Consider the following 21,054-nt stretch of genomic DNA (forward strand, 5'->3'; position numbering starts at 1 on the left):
GGATGACAAGGACAACGAGCTCAAATCCATGGTGTGTTGCCTTCTCTCTACATGTCGTAGTCCTTGCATGCGAAGCCGAAAAATTGTACACGTTGCAGAGCCTAATAAATGACACGTAGTGCAGCAGAGGAAAACGCTGATTGTAGCTTGAACAGGACTGTCATGGTTCTCTGTGCGGAGCTGGCCATATGCAGAGTGGGCTTCATGTGCTAGCTGCAATACATGCATGACTTTGCAGTGGCTTGCAAATGTGTTTTGGTGGTGTGCACAGGCGACGTACAGGGACAAAAAGAAGCTGGCAGACAAGGAGCGGAAACAGATCGAGGAGGCTGCCAGGGCCAAGGTGGCAGCGCTGCAGGACGATGATAATGTCTTTGACGTGGCCTACGAGCAGCAGGGTGGCGCGGGAGAGGCCTCTGATGTGCTCAGCGCAACAGACATCAAGGTGTGCCTGTGTGATGCCGCGCATTCTGTCAGCCCTCAATGCTGCTGTGCAAGCCGGATTGTACCCTTGCTTTGGAAAGGCTGCCCGTGTGACCCAGGCTGCGACTTTCACCAGGTATATTCGGTGCATTCGGGACAGCAAGGAATGACGACTCTTGGATGCACTGAATCAATCAGGCTCGCAAGTGTGGTCAGCTATTGCTACTTCATAGGAGTTCCGCGTCATGCAGCCAGTGAGAATTTAGCCGGCGCAGCACGTTGTGACAGTCACATGCCGTCCTTGTTCATCCTATATAATTGCCATCTAATTAAGTGTTGACCAATGTGGTGCCGGGATGTGGTGCCGGGCAGGTGCACAACCTCACAATCCGCGCAAAGGGCAAGGTGCTGCTGGAGGGCACCACTCTGACCATCACAGCAGGACGGCGGTATGGCCTGGTGGGCCCCAACGGTATGGGCAAGTCAACACTGCTGCGGATGATCGCGCGGCGGCAAGTGCCTGTGCCAGAGACTCTCGATGTACTCCTTGTAGAGCAGGTGAGACATCTCCCAATCTCCTTCAACTTCCTGGCGGGGATCATGTATTCCTCCCTTGCCACCCCTCAAAATGTGCAAGATACAACTCAAAAAGCTACGATGCACCAAGGCTCCTGTAAGAGCAGTGCCAGACTGCACATGCAGATCTTGAGATATTGGCCACCATGGGAGAATTATTGAAAAACAGAGCGTCCTCGATCTTCTTTGTGAGGGGCTGCATCTGAGATGCATATGGTGCAACAATGGCACAAAGTCATGGCAAGGCTCAGCAGCCCCACCCTCTACAGTGTCGCAAACCCTTGAAGGATGATTGCCTGGTGCCATGTTACAACATCTTATGCAATGCGCTGCCTGAGAATGATATTGCGTCACTGCACTGGGCAGGAAGTGGTGGGCACAGACGAGGCTGCACTGGAAGCTGTGGTGGCGGCTGACGTGGAGCTCATGGCGCTGAGGGAAGAGGAAGCAGAGATCCATTCGCGGCTCAATGCAGTCAGCTTGGAAGACAACCCTGCTGACGGGGATGCGCCGCAGGCCAGCACATCTGCTGCCAACGACGCAGACAACGACCGGCTAGCAGAGATCTACGAGCGGCTAGCGGTAAGCCTTTGACCATGCATGCATGCAAGTCACTTGCACCCTTTTAAATCCGCAGATTGGCACAATGCGTGTAGTGCTTACATGAGTCCGGAGCTATCGTATATGAGACAGCTGCTGAGAGTCATTCTGATTTGCTTGAAGACATGCACCGGCGCTGTGGTAGAATTATTGCGGCCAGGACCCCAGGGATGTGCACTGTATACTCTTACTACATGTTCTTGTTGCCAATGACTAGGTACATCAAGCAACACCTGTTTTGTTGCTTATGTGCACCTTGCTGCGCAGGAAATGGGGGCGGACAGCGCAAAGTCGCGCGCGTCCAAGATCCTGCATGGACTGGGCTTCACGGAGGCCATGCAGCGGCGGTCAACAAATGAGTTCTCGGGAGGTTGGCGCATGCGCATCTCCCTCGCGCGCGCATTGTACATCCAGCCCACTGTTCTGCTGCTGGACGAGCCCACCAACCACCTGGACCTCAGAGCTGTCCTCTGGCTGGAGGTGGGTGCTGTTCTTTTGCTGGACATGATGATCATGAGCCAAACACAGCGGCAAGAAATGTCTGGGCTGTTGTCTCAGAGCAAGAGCAACATTATGCACATTTCTACCCTTAATGCCTAGGATGTTGTCCTGGACATTTTGCATGGAGATGGTTGTATGGCGCTCTCTTGAACATGATGATGCTGATGAGTCGATGCACACTGATAAGAAGGTTGCAGAGCTTCTCCTGGAAATGATGCATGCCGATGAAATGATGCATGCTGCTTGTTATGGACATGATAAAGCATCCATCGTGCTCAGCTTGGCATTGCTCGTGCAGCCAGCTCATGTCCTAGCACATTTTGCTAAAATTCGTTGGTCGTGCATGAATGCCCATGCTCAAGAAATGGGCATAATTTATATAAGGCTGACATGGGGCATGTTCGTTGCACAGGAGTACCTCCAGCGATGGAAGAAGACACTCATCGTCGTGTCGCATGACAGAGACTTCCTGAACACAATCACCACCGACATTATCCACTTGCATGACCTGAAGCTGCACTACTACAGAGGCAACTTTGCACAGGTGCGCTACACTCTTGCTGAGCGCAGGACTCCCTCTAGTACACTTGTGTATGGCGCTCGTCTGGTGCTCGTCTATCCTCTGTCTGCTTGAGTTGCATCTCTTGAGGCCATAGCAGGAGCAGTCTGAAAGGAAAACAATTGTGTTACAGTGGATCTCAGCCACAAGAGCATGCACATCATCAGAAAGTTGTTGCTGAGCTGGCAAGTGACAGCTGTTTGGTTGTGGGTGTGCAGTTTGAGGAGATGTACGAGCAAAAGCGCAAGGAGGTCAACAAGGCCGCGGAGAAGTTTGAGAAGCAGCTCAAGGCAGCCAAGCGGTCCGGCAGCAAGGCCAACCAGGACAAGGTGCAGTCTTCTTCCCATAGAATCATGCTGTCCTATAAACTGCTTTTCATCCTGTGCCAGACATTACTTGAAACTAGTACTAGGCTGAACAGCAGTACTGGTGCGGGACATGCCATTGATTGTGGCAGAGGCATTCCGGCTGTGGCAGATCATTTGTGACAGGTTTTCAAAAGGTTGTGGCAGATGCATGGCATGCAGTAAAGGACGTAGCACAGATGACCATTGAAGGCATTAACACTCCACTGCTTTGCATGTGGTAAATGCCTGTCCTAGTTGATGGCACACCAAACAAGGACAGGCTTTTACCAGATTCAAAGCAGCCCTTTCAGGAATCTCCCGGAATAATGCATGCACAGCCCCCATCACTCGCAGTCATACATGCCTAGCCACCAGTACAGCAATGAGCTGAACCCGTCTTGTTCTGGCACCATACAGGTTGTCAAGAGCGCAAAGCAGACTCAGGCGCGCAAGGCCAAGGCGGCCCCGGCAGGCTACGCTGACGAGGACACCAAGGCAGCAGAGCAGCCCAAGCGCTGGTCCGATTACACCGTGCACTTTGAGTTCCCAGAGCCCTCAGAGCTGCCCTCCTCCTCGCTGCTGCAGCTGCTGGACGCCGATTTCAAGTACCCGGGCCGCGACGACTTTGGCCTCCAGAATTTGAACATCGGCATTGACATGGGCAGCCGCGTCGCCATTGTCGGACCCAACGGCGCTGGCAAGACCACCCTCATGAACCTGCTGGCAGGTGAGTGTGGCTACTTCTGGGTGGCAATCTAGTGGTTTACAGGAACGAAGATGGGCAGCTGTGCACAGAAGAGCCTGTCAGGAAGGCAGAGGTGTGGTCAGGACATTTGTAGAATGCTGTGGGACCTGTGATCGTAGTTACAGCATACCCCATGTGCTTTTCATGGATCGGTGGGCTTCAAACTAGCTTGGCACTGTGTCTCTTGTTTGGAGGATCATACATTGTCATTTTCTGGCAGGTGACCTGGAGCCGACGGAAGGCGAGGCCAGGAGGAGTCATGCGCTGCGAGTGGGCCGCTATGCGCAGCACTTTGTGGACGCGCTCAAGTTTGACACCAACCCTGTCGAGTACCTGCTGAGCAAATATCCCAAGGTAAGGGAGGCTACTGGTCAAAATTTATATGTCTTGCATTGCCTTGCAGGTCTCGCATTCATTTTGTTCTAACTAGACATGCATATCTGTAATATGGCTTCCCATCGCAGTATCCTGCATTCTTAGAGATCGATCCTGTGTGTGCCTCTGAACATGAAGTGCTGAGCATCTCCCAGAAGGTGATTTCTTTTCATAGGCAGCTCTGGTTGACAGAGTGTATGGCATGGCTGTGCAGTCGGGCCTCAAACCGGAGCAGATGCGGCAACAACTCGGCCGCTTTGGACTGAGCGGCCACCATCATCTACAGGTGCTTATTCACCCTCACTCTTAACTTCCAGGAGGAACGATTTGTGCATGTCTTGCTCCTGCTGGCACCAGCATTGTGTCTGGATATGGTGGGATTGCTCTCCTTCACTGGGCAGTATCGATGGCATTTGGTGACCTTGCGAGCATGAGACTTGTCAGAGAGTGTCAAGGCCAGAGGTTTGCAGGAGGAAAGTGCCTCGATGTTTGCTAGTGTCTTCAGAATCCTGCAAGGCAGCCAGGCACAGCAGAGCGGTTGTTTGCAAACAGCAGCTACTAAAGAGATATGTGGGTTGTGCGCAGCCCATCTGCAAACTGAGCGGAGGCCAGAAGGCGCGCGTGGTCTTCACAAGCATCTCGCTCGCAAACCCGCACATCCTGCTGCTGGACGAGCCCACCAATCACCTGGACATGCAGAGCATTGACGCCCTCTCAGACGCCCTCGAACAGGTAAACCACATTACCGCCGCACAATTCTCCAAGCACTAGACACGGTATGTATCAGGATTTAGGCCATATCGTGTCAGCATGTCTGTACCAGCATGTGAATTGCCTACAGATGCCTGGATAACGAGTTGTTTGCATGTTTGAATTCTTTCCACAAGGAAACAGTTTGCACTCAGGAACGGGCTTTGTTGGTTTTCAAGTGGCATCAAGGCATGTTCTGTGGCAGCCTCCACCTGCAATTTGTCTGCACACGCATCTTGCCTCCTGGCAGGATCGGCGCGTATCAACAAATCTGAGAATGAGCTCAATTTTAGCAGCGTGACAGTCGGATACGTGCATGGCCTCAGTGATCTGATGGTGGGATGGTGTGCGCGCGCAGTTTGAGGGAGGCGTGGTGGTGATCAGCCACGACTCGCAGCTGCTGTCGCGAGTGTGCGATGATGCGGAGCGCTCAGAGGTGTGGCTGGTGGAGGACGGCAAGGTGCAGCGCTACGACGGCTACTTTGAGGAGTACAAGGAGGAGCTTGTGAAGGAGATTAGTGCTGAAATGGACGAGGACTGAGCCGGTGTTCATTTATTCCATGCGTGAGCGTGTGTGCATGCATGAGCATGTGCGCGCATGCCTGGGTGCATGCGTGGTTAGGCCAAGAGGAGTAGAACCCTACAGAAACCTATTCTACACTATTCTACTACACCCTCTAGATTCTCTAGTAGTACTCCCCTTGGTGTTGGAGCTTCTTCGTTTCTGTTGAAATTGTTGAGAGGGACAAGCTTGTCAAGCGAGGTGCGTGTCTATCTATCAGTAGGTGAGCCATGCGCATTGGAATAGGGTCCTAAGACGGCTTATAAGTGTATCTAATTAGATACACTTCTTTTTACAATTGAAGCAGTTGGAACTTCATTGCCAGTCGTTTCTTGCTCAGTTTGTGAATAACTTCCACATGAAGGCATGCGTTCTAGGTGTGACTGCCTCAAAGCACATCCAATCTAAGTTCCCGAGCTCATGGGGCAATGATCAAACTAAGCTACGAGCGAAAGTAATGACACATGAGCAGGACATAGTCCTGCAGACAATTGCAAACCAGATAAAACCACATCAGCATACCGCTGTCGCATGGCATGTAAGTTCTCATTTGTTCAAAATTGGTTCTTGGACAAGCATGCATTCAACACAATTGCAAGCTGCGGACAGCCAGGCCTCACTCAAGCTCTGCAACAATCCTCTTCTTGCGCGCCGGCTTGACAATGACGGAGCCCGGCTTGCTGTGAGCCACCCGCCTCTTCTGCTTCTTGTCCTCTGCCTCTGTCATTGTGCGCCGCAGCTTGGCAGCCTGCAGCAGCGTCCGTTCTCATGCAGGGATAATAAAGACAACATTGACCAGGCCAAACGAAGCTCAGACAAGGCAGTGCCACGGCTTGGGAAAGGCTTCCATGGGCGGCTCTACATCAGCATGGACTCGGTCCCCCCTATCCTGGAACCACCTCCCAGGATCGATGAGACTGGCCGCCATAATGATGCAGAGCCCACAGAAATTAAATTGAACACATTGACACACATACAAGCAGACACAGGCCTGTAAAACGCTCCACAAACAAGAGACCAGCCCATCATTTTCACTGCCAGCAGCCGTCTAAAGCCCCTAGCAGACATGACAGCAGAGGGCACGGCACCTTGTACAGGGGCACAGGAAGGTGGCGGTGGCGAGTGATGCGCCGGATCTCTGGCATGTGCTGGTACCGCTGCACCAGGGCGTCCCCATATGCCTGCTTGTGCAGCTCCCTCGACACCATCGTTCCCTGCTGCTGACTCGCCCTGGCCTGCAAGCGTGACTTAGTCGCTCAGTGTTCTCATTACGCGCTTCCCCTGCCAAGATGCAAGGTGCGTCTGCAGACAAACTGCAGTGAAAGGCTGCCAAAGGCAGTGCTAAGTCTAAATATACTGATATCTGGACTGATCTAGATGCTATCCCTTGATAAACATGCCAGATCCAAGCAAATCCCAGGCGCTTATGCAAAGATCAGATTGGAAGCCACGCATGCACCCGCTTTGTGGCAATCTGCGGAAGCTGAATCAGCGTAGACAGCATAATAAGACTTACACCCAGTGCAAATATTGATGCTACCAGGCTACAGTCCAGAAATGAACATGATGCTGTGGTCAGGGCTAAGAGGGGGCTGCATGTGAAACATGCACTGCTGTCATGAAGAGCATGATGGGCATGCATGCCATATGATGGCAAGCTGACATCCAAGTAAAAAAGAAGAAAACTGAGCAGGTAAACAGCAATGCACAAGCCCAGCAGGGGTGACCAGAGTGCATGTGCAGGACAGGGCATGAGCTCTCACCTTCCAGACGCGCACGTTCATGTCATCACTGCCGGAGAAGACATAGCTGCCATCGCCACTGAAGCGCACAGCAAAGACACGCTGCATCCGCTTGGTGTGGTAGACCTCCTTGCTGTGGCCCCCATTGTATGCAAAGAGGCGCACAGAGCGGTCGTAGCTGCCAGCCACAAATTCGCGCCCAGTGGGAGAGTAATCCACATCCATCACCGCAGACACAAAGTCCTGGCAGCGAAACATCAATCGTCATTCATCAAAACGTCAACAGCGGACAAAGGTTTTTGGTAAGCAAGATCAGACCCAAGGACGTTAAGCAGAAAAGGCGCATGCAGCCTTAAAAGTGTTCAGAAGCACATCAAACTTCCCATGGCTTTGACGTAGATCAATGCATTGAATAGCAATAGATTGCCTTTGGAAAGACAGCAGGGTGTCCTGATGTGCCTCACCTTGTGAATGCATGCAGCGCTCTTGAGCTTGCGCATGTCATAAGTGTACAGGTTGCAGTCCTCGTTCGCGCAGGTGAAGTTGAAGGCCTCCATGGGATTCCATGCAATCGAATTGCTACGAGTCTGCACACCACGTCACTGTTGCAGTCAAGAGAACACGCAGAACTAAATATCAGAGACCACTGCATGCCTGTCTGCATTGCTGTCTCAGTAAGAAAGTTGCGCTCATGTGCTCATGGAGCTCGCAATCGCTTTTCTATAGTATCATCCTTGACAGCAGCAGCATTCCCATGTGACTGACAAACATGTTTCAGGGCATGCATGGATGCAGGCAAGCAATCATACAGCAGGATTGCTTGCCTGCACAACAATGCATACATGCATTACAAACGCTGACTATGATTTGAGCATGGGCATCTCTGCATGAGCCAGACATCCACACCTGCATGATAATCTTGCGGATGGGTGTGGAAGAGCGCAGGTCATACAGGGCGATGGATCGGTCACTGCCGGCCGATGCAAGCAGGTCAGGCTCTGCTGGATTGAACCTCACGCTTGTGACTGAGTCAGACCCCCAGGAGAAGGTGCTGACTGGCTCTGAGCGCTCATGGTCCCACACATCCACCTGCATCAGCCGCATCACATGTCATGCATGCCGCATCATGACACCGTCTTGGCATCAGCTGGTATGACGAATTACATGGCAATAAATGTGATGCATGTCCATGGAGACATGCATGGGGATTTTTGCACAGACTGCAGGCACATCAAGGACTAACATGCAGGGAATGTGGGAGTACCTGCTGGCCAGCAGTGGCAAAGGTGTTCCTGGTCCAATGGTGGTCGATCCCCCTGAATGCATGCTTGCCCAGGAATTCCAGAGTGGCAGATGCCTCATCCTCGACTGGGCCTGCTGACATGAATGGGGCAAAAGGCAGCCTGAACAGCCGCACGCTGCAGTCTGTGGAGCAAGAGACCGCCACATCCCCGCTTGGTGCAATGGAGATCCCCTTCACAGCCCCTGACCATCAAAGAAACATGATCATCAGCATGCACACATGTAGCATGAATCAGGGCTTCCTGCTTGGCAGCACATGATGAGCATCTATCTAAGACATGATCATGTATGGCTGGAGGGCTCAGAATTACCCAATCACATGCATTGAATCATGCAGAGTATACTGTCATTCAAGTTGCTGTATATCTCTTCATTGCCCTCCAGGGCACAGGGTATGCAGATGGACTGCCGATCATGCTAGCACAGCCGTATGCATTTACTGGCCGGTATCATGAGACAAGTGAAAAGACATGCCTGTGTGCCCCACGAGCTTCCTCAAGCTGCGCTTGCCCGGCACGTCCCACAGCTTAATAATGCCATCTGCGCATCCTGCTGCCTGCACATGTGGGGTGACCTTTCTCAGAATCGCCTCCCATCAATAGATCCTACCCAGTGCAAAACACAGATAAAGAAAGACATGACTAGCTGAGGACAACTCACCAGGCCATTCAAGACCTTGGGATTTCGTGCAAGGCATGTGACACCATCATCATGAGGAAAGGCTGATATGAATGGCTTTGCAAAGACCCTGCGCCACAGTAACTAGTTCAGTCAGATCAAGAGCATGCTTGCGAAAGTCAGAGCAACCCAGAACACACGAAGATTGCTCTTCATGTTCGCAACAAAGGACCCCACTTCATACACCATCCCAGAGGTATTAGCACCTGTCTAACTTTGCAGCATTCAGAGCCCGAGTGTACTCCACAGCCTTTTCGAAGGGGTGCAGGGCTGGATCAAGGTTCTTATGGACTTTTTGAACGTCTTGACTGCGTTCTCGAGTACACTCAGAGGCAGATCTGTTGATAGTTTTGATCTTCATTTCCTAGTCAGAGAGTATTGCACCATCTGCTTTATTTGTGCTTGTGCTTCCACAATCTCTCATGCACTTTCTAAGAAGCAGTCTAAATAACAGCTTGTGCTTTTACGATATATCAGTGTGTGTACGATAGCGACTTGGGAGATGGCCTGGAACGCTACTGAATTGATTCAAGCAAGACACCTTTCCTGGCGCATGTGAATTTTACAATTGTGAATATAAATAGAATCTTTCAGGTTCAACGAGCGTATAGCACAGGACGATGCTGTTTCTTTCTCTCCTCACGGCCGCCCTCCAACATTTTGCACTAGCTTGAGCTTCTGCCTGATTTGGTGCCTTGGGAACAGCTGTCAAAAGGCGTTGCCTCCCGCGTGAGAAGCTTTGGGCCGAAACCCAGAAAGATTCTCAAAGCATCTCAGCTTCCGTCTACGTACTGCCAGATAGCAAGCTTGTGACTGATCAGAGGCATCGAGTTCTAAGCGCGGTGCCCGAGATCCGAAGCGCTGAGGGAGAACGAGCTGCCGACGAGCCTACCGCCTGGCCTGCAGGCTCCTTGCGCCTCCCTTGCGTCTTCCAGATTCAACAGGCGAGTCTCCTGTCTAATTATTCAGCCTTTGACAGTCCCGAGCTTGACAAGACGGTTTTCTCGAGCTGCGAGGAGCTGCGTCCTACCGCCATCTTGCAACATAGGTGCAGCGCTGTGTCGTGAGCCTCGTACCCACCTGTCATCTCTGGACGTATTTTGCGAGCTCAAGGTGACTGCATGCATTTGGGATCCGGATCAACAAATCCAAGAGGTGCAGAGACCGGCGCTGATTATTCACATAGCCATAGCAGCTCAAGCAATGCTTTCCAAAATGTCCTTTTGAGCGCGCTTGCGAGCCGCACAAGAGCGCTCCTGTGCTTTTTATATGGTTTCTGTGACTTGCGTAGGTCCGATTGCCCTGCAAGCTTTGAGCGAAGTCCTTGCCTTGTTACTCACCGTTGCTCGCTCGCTGTGCTTGCAGGTTCGTTTCCAGCCAAGCTGCAGTGATAAGACTTGAGCAACATAACTTCTACACTCAATTTTCCCTAAAGGAGACGTGATCGTTGCCTCACCAAGATACTGAAGGTTCCTGCCTTCCTTGTGTTTGCAGGACATTGGGGGCTGCAGGACGCTCAAGAAGAATAGCCATGAGTGGCAAATACAAAGCAGTCCTCTGCTGCATAGCAGGGCTGCTGCTGTGCTGCCGTCCTTCACTTGCAGAGGCTCTGAGGATATTCCCTAGCTCAGGTTGGTTTAGCCTTCACATGGTCACCTGACTAACTTGCAAGCACAGAATGTGATGCTTACATCCTCCATCTGTCGATGTGCACTGAAGACCTTTGCCAAATGCAGGCCATGTAGAGTTGCTCTATTCTGACACATGTGTTGCTGCAAAACAGGCCTCCCTGCCAGAGCTGCTGACTTCTCACAGCTGCCATTTTCCATCCCCATTGCAACAGCTGGTGGATTGCCGCCGCCACCCTATGGCTACCAGCCAGCTCCACCTCCCTACTACAGTCCTGGGCCCCCATCTTACGGTGCGGTACTGCCTCTATCCAAAATGCATACAGGCTGTGATCATGAGATTGCTGCTGGTCTGTTCTGTCAAGCATGTGCTGTTGACAGCTTTCACATGTTGCAGTCATCATCCTTACATCTGCACCAATCTGTTCATATGATCTTGCATTGCACTGAAACCATGAGCTGGCATGCATCGAGCTCTGGGAGTGTTGGCACCTGATCGCGCATGTGCTGCATTGCAGGCCCATCGCCCTACACACCGCCTCCCTACTCACCACCCCCCTACAGCCCACCCGCCTATGGTAAGCTCCGAGCTGATGTGATGAGTCATATTGTTGCATTTGATGTCCAATTCCCTCTGCAGCCAAGACCTTCAGTGGCAGGGGGCTTTGATCCTGCATACATGCCATGCATGCCCAGCGGGGCTGATGATTGTTGTTCCCCTTGGCCCTGGCCCCGCCATACAGCCCTCCCTCCCATGGTGAGCTTGAGACAGGTTGTAGCCAGAGCTGAAACACTTCACGTTACTGTGTATAGCTCAATAGCAGCAGCTGGCTATGTTGACATGACAAGCATCATGCTGCCTATCTTGTGTGTGCTGATGTGCCAGGTCCCCCATCTTACTCACCTCCTCCATCGTACTCTCCACCGCCACCGCCATACAGCCCTCCCACCTACGGTGCCCTCCTGTTCCCGCTTGGTTTCTGCAAGCCTGCGCATGGCATATTCCTATACGTTGCATGCGGCAGGATGGCACATGGCAGCCCACTCTGAGAACCTGCACTGCTTGTGACTGATTCTGCTTGCTGTGTGTGGCAGGGCCCCCATCTTACTCACCTCCTCCATCGTATTCTCCACCGCCACCGCCATACAGCCCTCCCACCTATGGTGCCCTCCTGTTCCCGCTTGGTTTCTGCAATCCTGCGCATGGCATATTCCTATATGTTGCATGCGGCAGGATGGCACATGGCAGCCCAGTCTGAGGACCTGCACTGCTTGTGACTGATTCTGCTTGCTGTGTGTGGCAGGGCCCCCATCTTACTCACCTCCTCCATCGTACTCTCCATCGCCACTGCCATACAGCCCTCCCACATATGGTGCCCTCCTGTTCCTGCTTGGTTTCTGCAAGCCTGCGCATGGCTTATTTCTATATGTTGCATGCGGCAGGATGGCAGCCCACTTTGAGGACCTGCACTGCTTGTGACTGAGTCTGCTTGCTGTGTGTGGCAGGGCCCCCAACCTACTCCCCACCGCCACCGCCATACAGCCCTCCCACCTATGGTGCCCTCCTGTTCCCGGTTGGTTTGCAATCCTGCGCATGCCATGTTCCTGATTGTCTTGAAGACCTGCACTGGTTCTGACTGAGTCTGCTTGCTGTTTGTGGCAGGGCCCCCAACCTACTCCCCACCTCCACCGCCATACAGCCCTCCCACCTATGGTGCCCTCCTGTTCCCGTTTAGGTTTGCAAACCTGTGCATGCCATGTTCCTGATTGTCTTGAGGACCTGCACTGGTTCTGACCGAGTCTGCTTGCTGTTTGTGGCAGGGCCCCCAACCTACTCCCCACCGCCACCGCCATACAGCCCTCCCACCTATGGTGCCCTCCTGTTCCCGCTTGGTTTGCAATCCTGCGCATGCCATATTCCTGATTGTCTTGAGGACCTGCACTGGATCTGACTGAGTCTGCTTGCTGTGTGTGGCAGGGCCCCCAACCTACTCACCTCCTCCTCAGTACTCCCCACCGCCACCTCCACATAGTCCTCCCACCTACGGTGTGTCCTTCTGTCTGCTGCTCTCCCGTGTTTTGCTTTTGAGCTGAGCTGCGCTGCTAGCTGAAGCGGCATGCATGCGTTCACTGGATCACTGGGGTGATTTGCTGCTGCAACAGGGCCGCCGCCTTACACACCTCCTCCCTGCCACTGCCCGCCCCCCTACAGCCCGCCACCCTATGGTGAGTTTCACTGGTGCTGCACTTACTTATGAGGATAGATGTGCATGAGAAAGAGTAGCAGCAGCTGGACCCTTTCAATTGATTGCGTCCTTGTTCATGGTCGGAAAGTAAACGCTTGTTGCTGTGGCGGGGGCGGTGGGTAGTAAGGAGGTGGCCCTGTCGGGGCCGTCAGGGCCGCCTTCTTACTACCCACCGCCCCCTCCACCATGCAGCCCACCCACCTACGGTGAGAACCTGCTGTGCTTTGCTCCTGCGCATCTTCACCAATGCAGATCAGCGCTTTCACCCGACATGCATGCATGGATCCTGATGGCAGAGAGATGATAACATGAATGCATGGCTGTCTGCTGCACAGGGCCGCCGCCTCCGTCCTACTCTCCTCCACCACCCCCGTCCTACTCTCGACCATCGCCTCCGTCCTACTCTCCACCATCGCCACCATCCTACTCCCCACCGCCGCCCCCGTCCTACTCTCCACCATCGCCTTACTCACCACCGCCGCCCCCGCACAGTCCTCCCACCTACGGTGATTCTGTGCCTGCTCTGCACAGTGCTTCTGTTTGAGTTTACGAAACATGCAAGGGGACTGCTGAATTTACCATTCAGCAGAATGAAATTGCTGTCAGCATGCCTGGATGATGATGCCTTGTGTGCTCATGTGCCAGGGCCGCCGCCTTACTCATCTCCCCCTTCCTACCTTCCGCCCCCGCCGCCGCACAGCCCACCCACCTACGGTAAGCGACTCAACTGATCCTGCATGCGTTTGCTTGACTGTCTAACATTTGGCCGTGCAGCACCCTGACGCTGTGTGCTTTGTGATCCAGGGCCGCCCTCATACAGCCCTCCTCCCTACTACTCACCGCCCCCCTACAGCCCACCAACCTACGGTAATTCTTCTGCACCCTTCTCGTTGCTGCTGCTTAACATGACCTGCATGTTGCAGCAAGGCATGATGCAGTCAACAAGTCTGAAGAGACCCGGCGCCTACCAGCCCTTGCGGCCGCAGAACCAGCCGCAGCCGCTGTTGTGTCAACCCCGGCAACAGCGCCTGCTCTGACCTGTGGGTGTGTTGCCTGTGTTAGGGCCGCCGACATACGGGCCTCCTGGCGGCTACTCGAGCCCACCGCCCCCGAGCTACGGTAAGCCTCATCTGCAGCACCTTCATCCTGCCCTTGCTGTATCGATAAGGAGATGCTGCAGGGAAGCAGAATGTACAACATGCAAGGCTTGCATGCTGTTCAGCGCATTGTGCAGTATCATTGCACAGCTGACTCACCTTCGTGCATGCATTGACAGGCTCGCCTCCGCCCTACGCGCACAGCCCGCCCCCGCCCCCGTATGGCCAGGACATCCCTGCCCAGTATTACGTCAACCAGAGCTCAGGTGCGCTCACAGACAATGCTCTCAGTCCAGACCTTGCCCTGCAAAATGCAGCTGCCTGCCGTTTCATGCAGCTGCAAGAGACGTTGACATTGTAGATGAGGCACACCATGTCATGAGGCACACCATGTCAGCAACACATATGTTCAGATGAGCTCAATTCCTTTGGTGCACTGTGCAGGATTCTCCAGCTCTGCGTGAGTCCTCAAGAAGCAGAAGAAGCGCTCCTGTGATGTGAAGGTCCCCTGAGGTCGCATTCGTTTTCGTTCAGTCTTGCAGTGAAATTCCTTCCGGTCAGGTCCTCATGTGTTCAGCGTTCTATTTACACTGCTGCAGGACTCGCTAGATTGCAGAAGCTTTTCCATTCAAGCTTTACAAACGTATGAACCGCTTGCAGCATTTCATCAACAGCTGAGATTTCCAGATGTTACCTTGTTGCCAATTCATGATCTGTAAGAGACTTTGTCGCTCACAGCAGGCAAATAGCATGTTCTGATTGATTTGCTTACTCTCCTGGAACACCCGTCTGCAATGGCAGAACTTTGTCAATTGAAAGGTTGCAGCAAGCCTTGGCCTAACCCAGGGCTTATGGTGTGTCAAATACAGCCACTCATACAGATCACCAGAACCTGCTGTGTCACAGCGTACAGCATTGAGCACAAACTTTACACTACTGATGCAGCGCGGCTGCGCACCCCATACCAGATTTTATTTGCCTTCCTATATACAAAAGACAACAAACAAACTCTTGTCCCAGCTGAGTGTCATCGCTGCACGTAATAGGCTGTCCAGGATGTCAGCCTCAAGCATGACAACGGAAACCTTCCTGCACAACCTTCTTCATCCATTCCCAAGTCTGACTAATTAACACCTACATTGCAGACTTCCTTGCGCTACGAACAATGTCACGATTTGGGGTGACAAAGACAAAGCCTGAAGAAACAGCTGTACACGCTCCTTGTCAGACCCCGTAAAGACAGTTCTTGCTTTTGCAGTGCAGTACTTCCACCTGGTCACGCCTTGAAAACATGACTAGATCAGAGATTTCTATCATCCAAAAGGATTGTCCTCTGCCTTGAACGAGGTGCTGCGGCTGTTGAGCCACGCACTCGGGCTGGTCCTGCGCTGCAGCGACGTCATCTTGCACAGCTCCGGGGCGCCGCCGTCGTCCGCTGATGTCACATGCAGCGGCTGACCTGGCGCTGGCGCTGACGCGGGCCACGCCCCCACGGCCCCCCGCTCCGGCAACGGCACCAGCGACTGCCCCTGCCGCTGAGTCAGCGCCACGTCGCGCGGGGGCGATCCCGCCGCGGTCTGCCCCTGCAGCATCTCGCGCACATTGCTCGGCCGCTGCGGCAGCCGCGGGCGGTTGCCGGCCGCGGAGGCATCGCCGCCGTCTGGGTGCCCTGGGCCGGCCCCGGCCGGGGACGGCGGCGCCGGCGGCGTGGCCGGCGGCTCCTCGGGATAGGGAGTGTAGCTCGGCTGCGGCGGCGGCGGCATGGCAAAGGGCAGCAGCGAGTCCCGGAAGACGCTCCCAGGAATTAGCACCGGCCCCGGCAGTGACTTCGACCGCAGGAAGGAGCCCACCTTCGTCGACAGATCCTGCCAAACCCCACCAAAAGTCTTCAGTCCTCAAAGACACACCCAGCAAACGCTGTCTGCAGGTCACAATGTTCATACTTTCAGCATCCTAGCAGTGCACAGCATCCCAGGGGTATCAAGGACCTCTGCTGAATCAAGTCATTATGGGTGCAGGTCTTCATATGCAACCGATTCTGGGTTACCTCCGGCAGATGTTGCAGTGTTTGTCTCCGGCCGTCGGAGCTGTCGAGGCTGGTGTCCTCCGAGATAGAGCTCAGGCGGCCGCTGGCGAGGCTGCTCGGGGGGCGCCTAATCATTCCCCCCATCCCCAGCTCTATATCCCCCTGCTGCGATGCCATCCCCCCTCCTCCGCCACGGCCAGGCTTGGGCGGCAATCCGCCTAGCTGCTGCCCAGTCATGGGGATGTCCTCCCGCTGCTGGCTGCCCGGTGCGCCGTCAGAGGAAGACTTGCGGCTGGGGAGGCGGTCTGTGCCGCCGCACAGGCTGCTGTGTATCTGGTGCGCCGCCTCTGGCCTCAGATCCATGTACATGCTCGCCACCTGCATGAATGCCTGAAGCTTTGAAGCCGTGAAAGAGAAGACCTCAGCATGCAGGAGCCACATTGACTGCAAACGCATGCCCAAAAGTGATGAAATGCAAGGATGCATGCGAGGGCGTGATGGCCTGGAGCATTGTGAGGTTGCTCAGCTCTTCCAAGCGAGAGAGCTGCTCCTAGAATTACAACAAGGTACTTCGGTAGCTCTCATCAAAATTCGCATGGTGAAGAGTCCAGACATAATGCCCTCTTAGCAAGGCCATAACGTTGCTGGCAGAAAGGACGTCCAAAACGTGGGTACAACAGGAGGACATGAAACAGAGTAGCTAGGGGAATAAAATAAAGGCACTGACCTGGCGGGCGAGGTTGGTGGCGGTCTTCGCTGCGATGGCGAGCGTCTCGACATGCATGTTGTAGCCTGCCTTCATGGGCTCCCGCTCCAGCGCCGCCTGCAGCTCCACAGCTGATGCGCACAGCCGCTCCATCTTCTCACGCGCATAGTCCTCTGCGCACCACTGGGACCAAATAATAAGACACACTGTACTTCTGTCAAGACTGAGAAAAACTCTCATGCATAGTCCTCTTCTCCATCCTTGCATGTCAAGTGAAAGGACGCCTTCCTGACAGGGGTCAAGAGGGGTCAATCCTCAAATTCAGGCCTTGCAGGGCAAGACGTCATCAATGCATCTGTGCCTGCCAGCATCTGCGTCTGCCAGGTCCTAGGAAGTTCATCTGAGTGAGACATCGAGAACGCTTGATCAGATCCATCTGAAATGAAAAGGTGCAGGACTCGAGCTATGAGATGTGTCTTGTTGGCCTCAAGGCAATCCCAGCCAGGTGTTGTTTGATGAGCAGGACAACCATGTTTACGCTATACATTGTTTGAGATTGCATGTGGCTTTTGGAATATGGTGGTTTTGCTGATCAATATCTGCACCTGTCTGGGATGATGTCAGTGGACAAATCCCAACCTGTATAGTAGAGTACCAAAAAAAATCATGCACTGACCGCAACCCCTCTTGTATGCTCTGTCGTGCTGTCTGCCCACTGGTCACCTTATAATCAGCAGTGGAAGCAAGTCCATGTTGTCTGCCCGTGGTGAGCTCAGCCTCTTGACCTAGTCGTCAGCAGGTACTTGTACAAGGGAGGAAGGTGCCCAGTGGGGCCCTACCGGACAGCATGCCCAGAGCTAGCCCCGAAGTCCTTATACATGTCTGTCTAGATGCATGGACAACATCCCAACATGTGCTCCATTGAGCAGGGTGAGGGGCTCCACCTGAGAGCGTGCCGAGGACGAGGCCGGAGAGGGCGGTGAGGGAAGCCGCCACATTTTGGCGAAGCTCCTCTAGCAGCGGCCGGTACACGACGCAGAGCCCCAGGCGCAGGTGGCCGCTCTCCATGCTGTGGTGCAAGCTGCCCAGCGCCGTCAGAATGCGCGCGCACAGCCTGCAGCAGCAGCATTCTCAGCATGAGCATGCGTATGAGTATGGCCTTGAAGGCGTGAAATTCCAAGAGATGCATGTGCGGCAGCAACAGGCCTCCACTGGTCCAGGGCTGCTGCTCAAGGACAGCAATGGACGAAGAAGGATGATGAATTGGACAGAGCAGCCGCATGCATGCAGTGAATCTAGACAAGCATGTGCATTGCTGATGGAGTAAGTGAGGTGTTCCACATACTGTTTACAATTATGTGGAGGGACCAACAGTCAGGCAGTAGTTGCTGCACCCGATTATGCGCAGGCAGACTAACATAGAAAGGATGCTCCTGTCAGCTCAAGGCAGCACCAACAGCACCAGGGCGTCTGCGCACCGGTGGATGGTCTTGTAGGTTGAGATGGGGAAGCGCGGCTTCGTGAACTTGAGGTAGCGCGTCTCGGCGCGCGCGGGCGCGATCAGCTCGGCCACGTCCGACACGTCCTTGAGCAGGTGCAGGTGCGCGCGGTGCAGCCCATCGAGCGCCTGCTGCAGACCGTTGTCCACATAGTGCTGCTGCACATCCGTGCCCGAGCTGCCGCGCATGCGCATGCCCTCGTCCGGCTCCTGCGCGAGATGTAAATCTAGGTTCCCGGCTTATCTTTGACAGGGATACTGCCTCAAAAGATTGGGGCCAGGATCATAGTGCTTGTGCAGGGTGCAGATGGAGCCACGGCAAACGAAACGTGCACAATTTGAATAGCATGCTCCGGGAACATACTATCTGGATGCGCGGGTGCCACCTAGAGGGTCAGGCCACTTAAATAAAGCCAGAGTGTCTCTGTCACAGCTACATCTACACCCTGACATGGGCGTTGTGCACTCAGCGGCGCCCCTTGCCTCTCACCCAGTTGCAATCGCAGGAGCCAAAACACAAACTTAATTTCAAACTTCGAATTTGAAAATCAGAGCATGCGCACCTGGCAGAACTCGCCGAGCAGCTGGAAGGCAAGATTGCCCAGATTCTCCAGGATGTGCGCAGTGCTTTTGCGCAGCCGAGTGCGCGCGCGAACCGGGAACACGACCGCGGCCGACAGCACGGTCAGCAACACGCCGATGCAGCCGCACAGCGACAGCTTCAGCCGCTCAACGTATCGCTCGTCATTTGCCCTGAACCCTGCGCGCGGTATTCCAATCTATTATTATTAAGTTTTCAAGACCTGTTGGGAGCCCCCTGAGGCTCATCGCCCATGAAGGGATATTTCGCAAATTATCTATCATTCTTCGTTGAGTGACTGTAACAGAGCGGAGGTGAACTCCCTCAATGGTTTACTGTCCTGACTTTTGCCACTTCTTCCACTCAGGGAGTCTACCTCCACCATTTCATAGTCAAGCTCAACTGCACCAAATCTTGTGCAGGTTTACCACTTCTGCACAATATCCAAGACGTCTCTTGCGTGAATAGCTGCTATCTGGTCAAGGTTTCTAGATGGGCATCAATGACAGGAGGGAAGTACTCGCAGTGTTGGATCGGTGCAGGCCACACCTGGTATGGCCACAAGGGGGAAGGTGAGCAGAGCGACTGAGTAGCCGTACTCCAGTCGCCGGAAGCGCTCCTTGTTCAGCTCGAGCACAAAGCCCACCAGGGCCATCAGCACGCACAGCCACACCGACTGTGCACCCAACACAGTTGATACTAAGAAAATAGATTGTGAATGAGTCCACATTGCATGCTACACACCTCATGACCTCTCCATGCGCCTAGAAAGGGCACAGCAAACTGTCCACACTGTCTGGTTTGATGGGGTGAATCATGTTGTTGCGGTACAAGTGAAAAGTACAAAGACACCTCAGGAGTCTGCTGATTGTGAACGACCAGGCCGCTCCCATCCAATTGAAGACTGAGGGTCACTATGGGGCTCTCTGTTCTCTCATCCTTCGGCATAGAACATTTGTGCATGTAGTGCTGGAGGCATGGGTAATTGCCAAGTGCGTTGGGGGCTGCGCACCATAGTGACAGGGTGTGTTTCGTACGAGTAGCCCAGCGCGAGCCCGCTGATGAGGGCAATGATCATCATCCCGAGTGCGCCGCCCACTATCGACCCCAGCAGGCCTATGACGGCGTTGCTGAGGGCTGAGCCAACATTGGGGCTGAATGCCACCACTGCAGAGAGCATGCACAGGTGCCTTCAGGACTGTACAAGGAAGACATGCTGGTAGAGGGATCAGAAAGGAAGCCACATGCATGCTTTGGAGAGACAGATTGACAAGGGAGCTTGCCTACGGTGATGACAATCCAGACAGCGTACTCTCCCAGGAAGTTGTAGAGTGGATCGATCACCACAAACAGCATAGCTGCGACGATGGCCACAGCCATCTGTTTGACAGCCATTCATGGGGAAAATCAGTCATTTCCCCTTGTTGCGTTCGCGCAAGGTCTGAAGTTGACATATTGTGCGAAGAGACAAGGGTTTTCAAGAGAAGATCGCCATTCTATAGCGAACAAGGTAGTCCCACCTGCCCAGCAATCCGAAAGTGCTCTGACCTGTACCCAAGGGCCAGGCATCCCTTCTTTTTGTTCTTCTTTTGTGGCGTCGGCATGGCTCGATCACCTTGTTGTCAATTCAGATGCGACACGAAAATCGAACACCTGTTTCTCAAAGAAGCAATACAGCAGTTCGGCATGGTATCCGGGTTCATTCGCTGCCCGCGTTGCAAGCATACGTGCGCTCTGCATTGGTACGCATATTTGAAACATTAGTTATCTTGTATGTTCTCTCATAAATCCCCCCACGACATCCAGTTTCGCTCTATGTTGTGCAACCGAACTTGGCTAGTATCCTGCAGGCAGCTTCACGGAGCAAACGCCCAGGTGCTTGTCTCCGAATGACATGCCAAAGCAAGGAGCCTGATAACATCGCGCCCGGTATCACTGGCAGCAAGCTGATTTTCCACCATCGTCACTGGGAGTGATTCATGTTGCTGAAGAAGTCAAAACCTGGCCTCGGTGGTGGGTCGCTAGTCAGGGTCTTGTGGGGTCGCGAACACGTAAAAGTCGATACCAAATCAGATTTCAAACATGTGGCGCATGTGTCAAATCTTAGGGTTAG

General features: G+C 53.7%; 4 protein-coding genes across 4 annotated transcripts; 2 read left to right on the forward strand and 2 right to left on the reverse strand.

Annotated features, from left to right (window-relative positions):
- Positions 1 to 226: 226 nt before the first annotated feature.
- On the forward strand, positions 227 to 5,417 carry COCSUDRAFT_13704 (P-loop containing nucleoside triphosphate hydrolase protein; the record flags this gene model as incomplete). Its single annotated transcript, XM_005649571.1, has 11 exons — positions 227 to 445; positions 796 to 981; positions 1,366 to 1,581; positions 1,867 to 2,079; positions 2,513 to 2,644; positions 2,878 to 2,988; positions 3,424 to 3,733; positions 3,972 to 4,135; positions 4,362 to 4,412; positions 4,712 to 4,858; positions 5,235 to 5,417. The coding sequence occupies 11 exons, from the start codon at positions 227 to 229 to the stop codon at positions 5,415 to 5,417; spliced, it is 1,932 nt and encodes a 643-aa protein (XP_005649628.1).
- A 637-nt stretch (positions 5,418 to 6,054) lies between these two features.
- COCSUDRAFT_52757 (WD40 repeat-like protein) lies at positions 6,055 to 9,766 on the reverse strand (the record flags this gene model as incomplete). The annotated part of the gene is made up of 9 exons (XM_005649572.1): positions 9,367 to 9,766; positions 9,143 to 9,230; positions 8,957 to 9,038; positions 8,445 to 8,665; positions 8,087 to 8,269; positions 7,645 to 7,767; positions 7,202 to 7,423; positions 6,527 to 6,673; positions 6,055 to 6,186 (listed from the first exon to the last, which is right to left on the reverse strand). Exons 1-9 carry the CDS (start codon positions 9,519 to 9,521, stop codon positions 6,055 to 6,057), a joined length of 1,353 nt encoding a protein of 450 aa, XP_005649629.1. The 5' UTR covers positions 9,522 to 9,766.
- Positions 9,767 to 10,691: 925 nt separating this feature from the next.
- Positions 10,692 to 14,627, forward strand: COCSUDRAFT_40427 (hypothetical protein; the record flags this gene model as incomplete). Its single annotated transcript, XM_005649573.1, has 15 exons — positions 10,692 to 10,791; positions 10,944 to 11,081; positions 11,307 to 11,366; positions 11,485 to 11,545; positions 11,675 to 11,743; positions 11,884 to 11,952; positions 12,093 to 12,161; positions 12,295 to 12,345; positions 12,952 to 13,014; positions 13,370 to 13,540; positions 13,680 to 13,748; positions 13,839 to 13,901; positions 14,097 to 14,153; positions 14,311 to 14,397; positions 14,576 to 14,627. The coding sequence occupies 15 exons, from the start codon at positions 10,692 to 10,694 to the stop codon at positions 14,625 to 14,627; spliced, it is 1,179 nt and encodes a 392-aa protein (XP_005649630.1).
- An 817-nt stretch (positions 14,628 to 15,444) lies between these two features.
- COCSUDRAFT_65088 (hypothetical protein) lies at positions 15,445 to 20,848 on the reverse strand (the record flags this gene model as incomplete). Its single annotated transcript, XM_005649574.1, has 10 exons — positions 20,462 to 20,848; positions 20,225 to 20,321; positions 19,954 to 20,108; positions 19,491 to 19,617; positions 18,925 to 19,121; positions 18,342 to 18,571; positions 17,808 to 17,977; positions 16,885 to 17,036; positions 16,179 to 16,535; positions 15,445 to 15,996 (listed from the first exon to the last, which is right to left on the reverse strand). Exons 1-10 carry the CDS (start codon positions 20,543 to 20,545, stop codon positions 15,445 to 15,447), a joined length of 2,121 nt encoding a protein of 706 aa, XP_005649631.1. The 5' UTR covers positions 20,546 to 20,848.
- Positions 20,849 to 21,054: the final 206 nt, after the last annotated feature.

This window comes from Coccomyxa subellipsoidea (genome assembly GCF_000258705.1).
Source record: "Coccomyxa subellipsoidea C-169, whole genome shotgun sequence".
Taxonomy (NCBI): domain Eukaryota; kingdom Viridiplantae; phylum Chlorophyta; class Trebouxiophyceae; family Coccomyxaceae; genus Coccomyxa; species Coccomyxa subellipsoidea.